The sequence below is a fragment of the Protomyctophum parallelum genome (genome assembly GCF_964188405.1).
Source record: "Protomyctophum parallelum genome assembly, chromosome: 5".
NCBI lineage: Eukaryota > Metazoa > Chordata > Actinopteri > Myctophiformes > Myctophidae > Protomyctophum > Protomyctophum parallelum.
This window is the reverse complement of record NC_139702.1, coordinates 48,464,644-48,476,925: the sequence shown is the minus strand read 5'-3', so window position 1 is coordinate 48,476,925 and position 12,282 is coordinate 48,464,644. Positions and strand designations below refer to the sequence as shown.

At 42.2% G+C, this 12,282-nt stretch overlaps 1 protein-coding gene across 5 annotated transcripts in view; it reads left to right on the top strand.

The window, feature by feature from the left end:
* The window catches only part of fam13a (family with sequence similarity 13 member A), an 86,328-nt gene that overhangs the window by 59,755 nt on the left and 14,291 nt on the right, over positions 1 to 12,282 (top strand). For all 5 annotated transcript variants that reach the window (XM_083764238.1, XM_083764240.1, XM_083764239.1 and 2 more), the window contains one exon: positions 9,539 to 9,692. In XM_083764238.1, coding sequence (XP_083620364.1) covers positions 9,539 to 9,692 — 154 coding nt within the window. The remainder of the gene's footprint in view (positions 1 to 9,538; positions 9,693 to 12,282) is intronic.

Here is a 12,282-nt window from a genome sequence, read left to right as displayed (position 1 = left end):
ATGGCATGTAGCACCTCCACATTGATGTTTTTGAGAATAGTATTGCAGCACAGCAACCCCGCCCGTATTTACTGTAGACAAAGATTAGGAATTCAACCCTTTTATCAGACATATGCTACAATATTTACACATTTATGAACATTTATTTATTCAGCTACAGCTCTTATCTACAGCAACATACAGTGAGTCAACAGGTATGGATATAGATAGATAGATAGATAGATAGATAGATAGATAGATCTTTATTTGTCATTGCAACGTGTACAACGAAATTAAAAGTGCCAACCAATCAGTGCATTATATCACAAAAACAACATACTGTACAAGCTAAAACAAAACACACATGACTTCTTGTTATTGCACAACCCCAGCAGCACTAATGCACAAACATGTAATTTCAGCTGTTATCGCACAACAAACCCTTATTGTACTTATGATAGCAGAGAAAACTATCTATCTAACTAATATGTCTTGCCCAAGAACACCACACTGGCACACGGTCAGAGCAGGCATTGACCATGGACATTTTGAGTACTTGGGACAAAATCATGTTTATATCATGTCAAGTACTTTGTACATTCTCCATCTGCTGACTTGTAATCTGAACCAGTAAAGCTTATAGTGCTGCACAAATCTGGTGGAATCCTATTCTAGACGGATGTATTTTCAATGATGCGTGTGCCACACCTCTGCCACCACCGGCAGCAAACTGTACCCTCTGAGATGCCATCTGGGGCCTTTGGCATGGCCTTCTTGCTGATTGACGGGTTACTGTGGTGAACAGCCGTTCATTTGGTTGTCTGTGCCAAGGGTCACAACACTGCCTTCATACAGAGACATTAGTGTTACCATCAAGCTGGTCAGGTCTTTGACTATAGGTTGACGAGTAAAATTTATACTCTGGATTGTACTTTGTACACAGAGTCATTGCATTAAAAATAGAAAGTCAGCATAGTGCTTCTGGGGCTTTTAGTGCTTGCTCTGGGGAAGTGTTTGGATATTGGCCCAATCTTATTGGCCAATAGAGCGTTGCAGTCCCGCCCCCTTTCATGACGACGCCAGGCCCAGGAAATGAATCCCAATGCATTTTTCCCATAGGCATTTCAAAAAGTATTTATTTAAAGACCTTTTAAGCGTCGTACGAAGCCAACTCGAGTCATGACAAATCATGACAACAAACAGAATATTTTGGACCAAACAAATAATTACAAAGAAGAAAAACAACAAAAAAAGTGTGTTTTTTTTTGGGCCAAAACATTGTGTTTATTGTCATGATTTTTCACGACAAGAGACTTTGTCCGTGGCGTAAACGTCTTTAAATGAATACTTTAAATAAATGAGGAAAATGAACGGGGATTTCTTTTCCGGGTCTCTCGAGGGGGCGGAACTGTGACACTCTATATATTAGATTATTAACCTTTTCAGAGTTACCGTTATCGTTTAAATATTTATAAAAACCGACAGACAGACTTAACTTTAAGCCTGGTGTCTTGCATGTTATTTGTTAAAATCATAAGTGATTTTTTTCCCACTTTTTTAGGGGGGCTTAGGGATCAGCAAATCGGCTTTGCTAAGCACAGTGCAACTGTTCTAATTCAGCTCGGGGCTGCCGCTTATCACAATTCAGTTGTCATCGTGGAAAGATTGAAAAGAGATGTTTTTTTAAACATTGTATCATGGTTAAAAGATAATGACATAAGTTGACAAATTAATTCATGAAGAAGTATATAAAAAAATGATTGGATGATACGATGACAAGAGCGCCCCTCACTTCACGAAAATATGAGATATCTGGGCATTGCTTATTGTGTAGACTGGCTTTTTTCTGATACTGTCATATGACAAAGTATCAAATAGGTTTGAGTTATAAAATATAAATGTAAAACACACACACACACACACACACACACCCGCTGTGCCAACTGTATCAGTGTTTGGTTGTATGGTTGCCCCCCCCCGTGTAACATGATAGCTGTACCGCCAGTTAGAGCACAGTGCACAGCACCTATACACACACACACACACACACACGCACACACACACACACACACACACACAAAACCACATGTACACAAACACACTCATACAAACAGACGTACACATGCGTACACACACTGCATAGACACAAACACATGCACACATGCGCATATGAACCAGCAGTGAGGCCAATTGGCTGCCTTAAAAGATTACTTCACCAGCCACATGTCAATTACAGGCCACTTACGGCCACACAAAATCAATGGGACGTGGAAAATTACAATGGAAAGCTTCTGCTGACAGACTAAGCCTGTTACTTGGCACTGAAGCGTTCCATATGCTGCTCATACCATACATTCACTGCATGAACACTGGCTTCTAAAGGTCCTCTGTGTGAGAGAGAGAGATTTCCACTCAAAATCCTGAGTATTGTTTTAACTCTGGATTTTACAGTGTGTATATAATACAAGTGACTTTGTGTGCCAGCATGCCATCTCAGCATTATTCTCCTCATGTTTCCCTCGTGTGTGCATGTGTGCCTCTTGCGTCAGAGGCACTTTATCTGTAATTTGGGGATTTAAAAAAAAAGATTTTAACAATATATTTATTGCATTTTTCTTTTTTTTTAACAAACAGACAATTCAACAAAACAATACATAATACATCAGACAATACAATGACTTAAAATGAAAAACAAAACAAAAACAAAACAAAAACATACAGTACATACTGTACATATATAAAGTATACAGTATAATAAAACAAGGGCACTTAGATTGGTGACAAGTAACAACGACAGAGTCCTCCTTGGCCACAAGACCAAACAGCTGCAGAGAATACAATTAGACATTTTCAGTTTCCACCATTAAATAAATAAATCATTAACCGTAATATATTGGATAAACCGTCTCCATATCTTATCAAACATCTTCTGTTTATTCAAGTATAAGTGATTATTTCCAGAGGAAGACACAATGATAGCTCCCTAAACCACTGAGCAATACTGGGTTTGCCTACCTTTTTCCACGATAAGGCTATAGCCCTTTTGGCTTGTAGTAAACATAAATCTAGAAATCTTTGTTCGCTACTCTGAATCTTATGTTCAGGTGGGTAAAGACCTAATTGAAACAGTTTCGGGTCAAGCTCAATATCTATCGACAATATCTTCTGAATCTCCCTCCTTACTTCTTCCCAGAATTCTTTCACTCTTGTGCATGCCCACAGACAATGGAAAAGTGTACCTTTGTCTTTACCACATCTGATACAAGTATCTGGAATATCTACACTAAATGTATTTAGTTTCTCTGCTCCACTCTTCCAATGTCAATTCCTCTTGTAGATCAGCCTTCCATGCATTATATTTGGATTCTGAGGATTCAGGAGAGAATTCTACTAACATACAGTATAAATCAGAGATGATGCCCCTATAGACCGATTCACAGGGGGGTGCCCTGGGCGCGGCCATTACTGAGGTGTAATCCATGGATCAGGTGCTCCGTAGGCCAGGTGTAGCTAATCAGTGCTGCTGCACTCAATGGTACACCTCAGTAATGGCCGCACCCAGGAAACCCTCTGTGAATCGGTCTATAAGCTCTTTCTCTATTATTGACAGGGGAGGGAGTGTCAGAGAATTCACCTGTTAAACCCCTATAAAGCTTCTGAGTTGTAAATACTTAAAGAAGTGTGTACGGGGTAAATTGTATTTAGCAGCTAGTTCATCAAAAGAGAGTAGATTCCCCCTTTTGTCAAAAACATCCTTCCATTGTTTAATCCCTTGCTTGGCCCATATCTTAAAGCCCCCATCCGCCCTTCCTGGAGTGAAATATTAATTTCCCCAAATTGGGCTAAATCGAAAACTTGGCTATCTTGTGCCACAGCCTAAATCCCTAAAACACCTCCGCTACCCTTACATGATGCATAGGTGTTGTTTGGGCGTTACAATGATTAAACCAATCACGTGCCACATGCCATTGACTTTAAGAGAACCATTATCTATTACGCATTATGCCCAGTGATCTCTATCGCACACAATAACTCGCTAAAATATTAAGCATCTTTTTAAATTCTGTGTAATCTATAAAGTTCCAGTTTTCATTTGGTATAAAGATTGTGATTGTATCGTCTCTTTACGAAACGGTATCAAGCAAGCAAGGTAAGTTCGGGAAATCGGATTAATTAAATATACTTGAGCGGAGGCGAAATAACATTGGAAATGACACCTGTTGCTTCCTTGCCATCTAACCTTTAAGTGCCTTTAAAAAACACATTTGGTTGACACAAGTATCATCTATGTGTTACTGATTAGTAATTATGGGGAATTTTACAGTATTGTAATCCATTAAATGGTTGCTGCGCAATGGATGGATGAAACTGAATGAGCAAATGGAATCGTGCACAATGTGCCCTGGCAACGCACAAATCACTAGACAATTAAACACAATGGACACAAGGAATTGACACTGCTGATTATAGGGAAAATTACAATCACAGAAATTTGTGGAGAATTATACAGAACAAGACCTCTGAGCTGTGAATGTTCTGCAACATGCGTCAAGCCGAGGCAGCTCCAACTCAGGTCTCAGGAGCGTATTATTTTATCACACGGAATTCGCATTACGGGTGGTTTGAGGAGGCGCTTTCCGTTGTCCTAAACCTGTGTGCAGAAAGCACATCAACACTATACAGACACACCTCCACCTCAGTGCAAATTAAGGTGTCGGCATAATGTATCTAGGGTATAGTGGCCGCAAGATACCATTTACGCATAGTGGAAGCTCCTAAATGCGTAGTTCACGGATAATAGTTAAATTAATGCTTGCGGGTAAGGCATGGCAGAGCGCACCATCTATTCTCCTGTACTTGTAGCGTGTTTCTCTCACGGTCAGTCTCTATATCAGTGGTCAGTGGTTTTCAACCAGTGGTCCATGAGGTCGTTCCAGATGGCCCCAGAAAAAAGGATGGAAATGGACCTGTATTTGATCTTTAACTCTTCAGAGAATTTATGCTCTCAAGAGTGGCTCAAATGCGGCTCAAATGCCCAATAAATAATGGACCTTGATATGAAAAAGGTTCTATGTCATGCCCCCAACCCCTTGGGGTTCTCATCTGATGATGTAATCAGTCACAGCATCAGTTGATTATGTCAATGGGGATTATACACATTATGAAATCACTGAACCGTGTGTGTGTGCGTGCGTGCGTCACACACACACACACACACACACACACACACACACACACACACGCGCACACACACACACACACACACACACACACACACACCGTCACTGCGGGCCAAAGAGCATCTGTGCTCATGTGAATGTATGTAAATATTGCAACTTGGCAGCAGTTTTACACATTAAGATAACACACAAAAAGTATACCATCATAATATAGAGAGGTGTTCTGCGCATTCCCATCATATGCGTAGCATGGTAGAGTCCAGTGAATACAAACAATTCTGAGTCACAATCATCCATTCATCAAAGTGGATGAATAGCCACATGCCTGTTTACTTTCATTATGACTGTTACCTGTAAGTCTTTCAGTGATTCTGATATTGATTAATTAATTGTTCTATTGGCAAGTATTATGATTGGATTGGAATTAAACCAATACGATAAACTAATCAGCAGATCAGGTACATTATCAAGACCATTAATCTACTTTGAGAGGCATTGATCTGTTTGGCCTTATTTGCATATCAATGACTATATAACAAGGTGGTCAATCAAGATAATTCAAGAAACCATTTAAATGTAGACAAAGATTAGATTAAGGGTTCCCAAATCTTTCAGGACGTGACCCCTTAAAATAATTAATAGTTTTGCAGAAACCAAAAATTATTAAGGTACATTAAGGTCTATTACGGTAATATTTGACAATTTGTGTAGTATTGTTAGTTTTTTGCCTTTTTGTGTTTTTTCATTTGAGAGGTATTCAAATTTCCTTCAAAGTCCTTAAATTGTCACTTAAGAATGTGCGGATACCCTAAAAAAATAAATACTGTATGTTGTTTTTCTTACTGTTGAGTGAGAACGCGATGTTGCACATTAAGTTAATAATTTGGGGACCCCCAGTTTGGGAAACACTAAATTAGGACAGCACATGTTGACAAAAGTGATTGGTGATGCGGGTTCTGCAAGCCAACATAATGTGTTGGTCAAGGGAAACCTCTGGGATGCCCTTCATTCTGACATAAGGTAAAAAGATTCAACCTCTTTAATGGTTGAAATTGTAGTAAAGTTGGTATTTGAATTCAGAGACCTACTGTTCTGTAGCAATACTGTGGACTTAACACTCATGAACTGTAACGAGGACTTTGAGGTTGAAGTCACTAACGTTAAATGTCTGACACTTCTAGCTGAGGTGGATGTTTTTACGCGGGTGTTATGCAGCCCTAATCACCAACATACCAGGGAACAACAGCAAACGTTCAGAACTGAAGCCAGTACGTCAATATGGCCCTAGCCTCGATACCCAGGCTTTCATTTCATCTGCGCGAAAGATGAAAGCCTGGAAAAAGCCGTGGGCTGAACCAGTCTAAAAGTGGGAGTCAACCCTTCCGGGTGGGCGTCGCTCTAAATTATGTGACGTAGCGCTGCACTAGGGGGGAGAGGAGGGGCCGGGGGTGACGGACAGATCGATGAGATCCAATCAGGGTCCCCTCTAGACCAGAAATGTCTCTGCTTAGGTCAGGCTAATATGGCCCTAATGAGTTGCTAATGCGTTTCATGCGGTACTGACGCGGTACCATTGATATTATCTCCTCGTTTGTTCAGTGGTTTCCCTGTGCCGGTGTGCCCACGCCGCGACTGTGTGTTCTTACTAAGCGGGCATTAAGATTGGGTGCGTGTTGGGCAGTAGTGCTGTCCCGGGCATTGATACCAAGGTTTGATACCAATAATTACCGATAAGATTACTGCAGCCTTGAGTACCATCCGATACCAGCATGTATTTCTGTGTCTCTATTCTGACTGATATCAGGCAGCCAGCTTGTTTACTTTTTTATCATTTATTAAAATCCCCTAGTGGGTAGACAGATAAATAATGAAATGGAATGGCTGCCTGAATTTGACCCCCCCCCCCCCTGCAGTCCGATCCGATCCACTTTTTTGGCAGATATCGCCGGCCGTTATCCGATCTGAGTATCAGATTGGTAGTAGTACAGCCCTAGTTGGTAGAGTTGTTGCAGTAGCACCTGTCATATTTAGTATCTAATAGTATGCTGTGCACATGGCACTGTCTGCACGCACATGGATACACCATGCAGGTCTTGTTTGTGGATCGGGCCAAGTGTGTTACAGGAAGGGGTTTCTGCAGAATGGTCATTCCATGTAACGTAAATCAGCCAGTTGACAGCCAGACATGTGTGCATATCAGTCTGATGGCTTTTGAGATGCATTGAAAGAGAGGTGTGTGTGTGTGTGTGTGTGTGTGTGTGTGTGTGTGTGTGTGTGTGTGTGTGTGTGTGTGTGTGTGTGTGTGTGTGTGTGTGTGTGTGTGTGTGTGTGTGTGTGTGTGTGTGTGTGTGTGTGTGTGTGTGTGTGTGTGTGTGTGTGTGCGCACGCACGCACACGCGTGTACATGTGCGTGTGTCAACTTAAGTTAACAGGTGTTTTGTGCTTTGGATGAGAGGGTGTCAATAAATAAGATGTCTTCTTCATTACATTGGTGTCCATGTATTTTTAAAAGGGATTACTCCAGCACATTAACTCAAGTACAAATTTGACTGAGCAGCTTTCACTTGTAGTTGAGCAATATTTGACCAGGAGTATCTATACTTATATTTGACCAGGAGTATATCTATACTTTGAAGTACTGGGGCTGAGCAATAACCTCCTCACCCCTCATTCCCATTAATCAATGTAACATCCAGAAACCTTCAAACCATGCTATCTTATGCTCTCTAATCTAATCTTCCAGGAGATGAGCACTGAGTTACACGCCCAGAGGAGCAGAGGCTTTAGAAGGGCCAATCAGCTCCTGTGCACACTCAGAATACAGTACATGACCAGCAGGCAACCGTCCACTTGTACCACACATGGATACACGCACACAGGCACTCATATTGCCCTAGACTAGACGAGAACATGATAGCCTGCTTGGCTGTTCACCATGGAGGAGTTGCCAAAGGACACTCGGAGAGAGACATAGAGGATGTTCTTTTTTCAGACAGAGCATGCGTACCGCTGTCAAAATATTTAATTAATTTATGGAATTAATTAGATTATATTAATGCATGAAACAAGATGGAAAGAAACCTGCGTGTGGCCCTGTCTGCATGTAGAAATAACACAAGTTGGGTATTGCCAGAAAAGGCTGCACAATTTACGTAGATAGCAGCTCGCTCAGATCACATAGCACATCGATGTGAGAGGAGAGAGAGTGAGAAAGAGCAAGAGTGACTCATTTATCGTTAAGTTCCCACAAATAACATACTGTATTTGTTACAAAAATAACATTCTGACAAAAATGGCCATCACAATAAGCCCCTGGTCACGGGCCACGGCTTATAGTAACTATATATACTATATGCAACGCTTTTTTCAAGCTTCGATTATGCCTTCTTAGGGAATGCGAGAGTGGCTGTAGCTGAAATACATTTAGGTTAAGGTTCAAATGTATGGCTCTTCCGTAATGATGCTACGCACGATGAGACATAGCACTGCTCCACAACACCCTGTTGCATTCTGCTATAGCCTACTTTGTCGACGCGTCGTTGAAAGTAAGAAGAAAGTAACCACAGTATAGCTGGTATTTGCAGGTAGCAGTGAGAAAAGAGTCAAAAGACCTTTACTGCATTAAAAAAAAAGTTTTTTCCTACATATAGAAACACTAGCCAGACATGTAGATGGAAGAGGTGGCAATGCTGTACTATGTTTGTCTACAGAGAGACCGAAATCACCCTGCCAATGTGCATGTACTGGCTAATAATCTGCTTGCTTTTCTTCGCCAGAACACACACACACTTCCCTCGTCCCCCTCCCCTCTGCTCTTGCTACTGTGAGACAAACAACTCAAGTCCAGCATTGGGGTGGGGAGTATGTGCATTATGTGTGTGTGCGAGTGTGCACACACACACACACACACACACACACACACACACGCGCACACACGCACGCGCACTCACTCTCACACACACACACACACACACACACACACACACACACACACACACACACACACACACACACACACACACACACACACACACACACACACACGCACGCACGTGTGTGTGAGAGAAGGGAGGGGGCTCCAGTCTGTAAAATAGAGGAGGAGTCAACTCCGTTCTTTCTCTCACTCACTCACTACTCACTCTCTCTGTCTCTCCCCCACTCCTCTCAAACCACGCACACGCATACACACAGAGAGGGAGACAGATGGGCGGATGTTTTGGCCAGCCAGCTCGGCCAATCAGGGGCCAGCCCCCCTCCTGTCAGGGAAGGGCTTGTACTGAAGGGACTGTGTGGTTGAACTTAAAGAGTGTGTGCTTTGCTGACGCTGCCCCACAATCTATTGAGTGCTCTCCCATCGTGTTTCTCTCATGGTTGTACAGACGCTACGGATGAAGATCCAGGAGCCACCGTTCACTTGCGACGCGGGGAGATTAGGAGGCAGCGGAGGCGTGCGCGGCTCGGACTCGGAGTGCGAGGACCATGTCCCACGGCTGGACCTGACGGCTCTGACCGAAGACGGCGGTAGCTGGGGAGGTGAGTCCCATGTCGCCCCCTGGCTGTGCTGAGGAGCTGTCGCTCAAAGCAGAAACAGGAATATAAACACCAACAGTGAACTCCTCAGTGTGCATTTACATTTTTAATCCAATGGGAAAGAAAATCCAAAAGAGTTTTGCTGTGCACATACAGCATACATAAACACTTTTATTTTCCTTAATGTTGTGATAGGACTAGGGGCATGTGTTTACATGCATGTAAATAAATACATAGGCATGCCTTGATTTTATATACACTCAAATGTTTTATTGTGATTGGGCTTGATACATGATCTAATACAGGGTCTGACACACGCACGCACGCAGGCAGGCACGCACGCACGCACGCACGCAAATGAACACACACATCCCACTCACTATTCCCCACCCTATAATCTTGCCCTACTCACATGAGTGTCTGGAAAGCAGCTGTACACCTCCTGCTCTGCCTCTCTCTTGTTTTTCCTCTTCCCTTTCTGTGGCTCTCGTGTCGCGTCTCCTGCAGGAGGTGAGATGTCCTCTTTAAGTTATACACTATTGTTGTGGAGAAGAGAAAGACCGGTTTGTCCTCTCGGGCGGAGCGAAGCAGCAGCTCAGCGTTATACTGTCTAACCACAGTGTAAACACGTTCTGATGCTGCTGCCACGTGTGTGTGTGTGTTGCTTTTATACGCACATGGGCTCAACTAGGTTTTTTTGGTTTGTTTTCTTTGGTTTGTTTGTGTTGACCTTGGAACTGCTGTCTTGTCTCTCTGTGCTAATTGTGTTTGTACTCGAGAGAATAATCAATATTAACTGCACTTGTACGGTACCTTGTACGGTACCTGCGTGCTTTCATTATGTTCCTCCCCCTGCGGTGGGCAATTTTTGGCTTTGAAGGGCGTCCAGTCTCAGCTGTGAGTGACAGCTTCTCTGTTGTCCACTAGTACATAGAAGCGATAATTGGATAGGAGGGTAGATGACGATGGCCTGAGTCTGGCAAAGGGCATTGATTTAAATGATGGCCTCCGTTTCCACTTAGAGGCATTTTAGTAAGAACACGTGTCTAGTTAATTAGGTCTTTCAGCGGGGATAATGGTGTGTGTGTGTGTGTGTGTGTGTGTGTGTGTGTGTGTGTGTTTGTGTGTGTGTGCGTGTGCGTGTGCGTGTGCGTGTGTGCGTGTGCGTGTGCGCGCGCGTGTCTGCACATACTATTACTATACTTGTGAGGGCCAAATGTAGCGGTATAGTATAGTCGTGAGAGATAGACAATTAAGACCATTTTCCTTGTCCTCACAAGAGAAATGGTTAATAAACAGATATTAAGTATTAACGGTTAATTCATGTTTATTAATTGTTAATAAGTGTCTTATTAAGTGTCTTATTAACGGTTAATTCATTTATATTAATATGACGGTAATGTAAAGTGCTACCAACATTATTCTTATGGAAATGCCTGCAAGTGGAAATGGAGAGCATCAATCCCCTTTGTCAGACTCAGTTGTGGTTAGGTCTAGACATTATGAGTTTAGGTTTAAGGGTTGGGATTAGAGTAATGCAATACTTTTTTCTTAGTTGTTATGCTGTTGTCACGCGTCGGAAGTAGCAGATCTTACAAGCTCACAAAGCTTTGCAGCGTGAAGCGCTGTGAGCTTGTAAATCGTGTATGTTTTGCTTTGTGAGCTTGTATATCGTCTATGTTTTGCTTTAGGTTTAGGGATATAAATGGCAAAAATAAAAAAAAATGACGTTCATCAAATTGGTGCCCTAGACCACAATGCGTGTGTGTACACTTGCGCAGCGTATGTGTGCCCAGCACGCATGGACACTTGCATGTAATATGTAATATGTCCATGCGCACTGCATGTACGTGTGATGTCTGTGAGTGTGTATTTGATTTCAGCTCTGCAGACTGCATGGGTTGAAACTATGTCTATTTATTTATTAAAGCTGGGTTACCATGTCTCATTGGTCATTCACAAGGTTACAGAAATACCCCACGACTATTTTATTGCGTCTATATTCGCAGCTAAAACACGTTAGTGACATGTGTCCTTTATGTGAAGTGTATGAGATGCAAAGGTTTCTTCTCAAGCCTCAGTTGAACTCAAACGTTCAAACCACATCTAGAGCAATTATTAACAGTGTTTGTTTACACAGGGTCATAGAGTGAGTGCAATGGGAGATCTCAGAATCATTGTGTTATGTTAAGTTGGTGATGGTATTTTTCTAGGGCGTTGCGACACATGAGGAGGGAAGGGTTCTGTAGTTGTGCAAAGTAGAAAATTGCTGACCTCATCTGCATTGGAATGATCAGGTACTCAGGTAGAGCCCTCGACCCATGCAACTTGTTGGTCATAAACCACCAGTTACCGATCTTCTGACCGATATTTTGCCAAAAAGTGCAACCTTTCTGTAATCAATTAAAGTTACGAGTTTATTCAAGTTTCTATTTGTGAACATTTAACTTTTAAGTAAAACAAAAGGAAATATTACAAGCGGTGTTAGCTTGTAGATTGAACATGTATAAACATTCATGCCTAAAATGTAAGGACATAGGGTTAAGAGCTTCGAAAACTCGGCTGCATAATTTGTGGATGGCGATTAAAACCA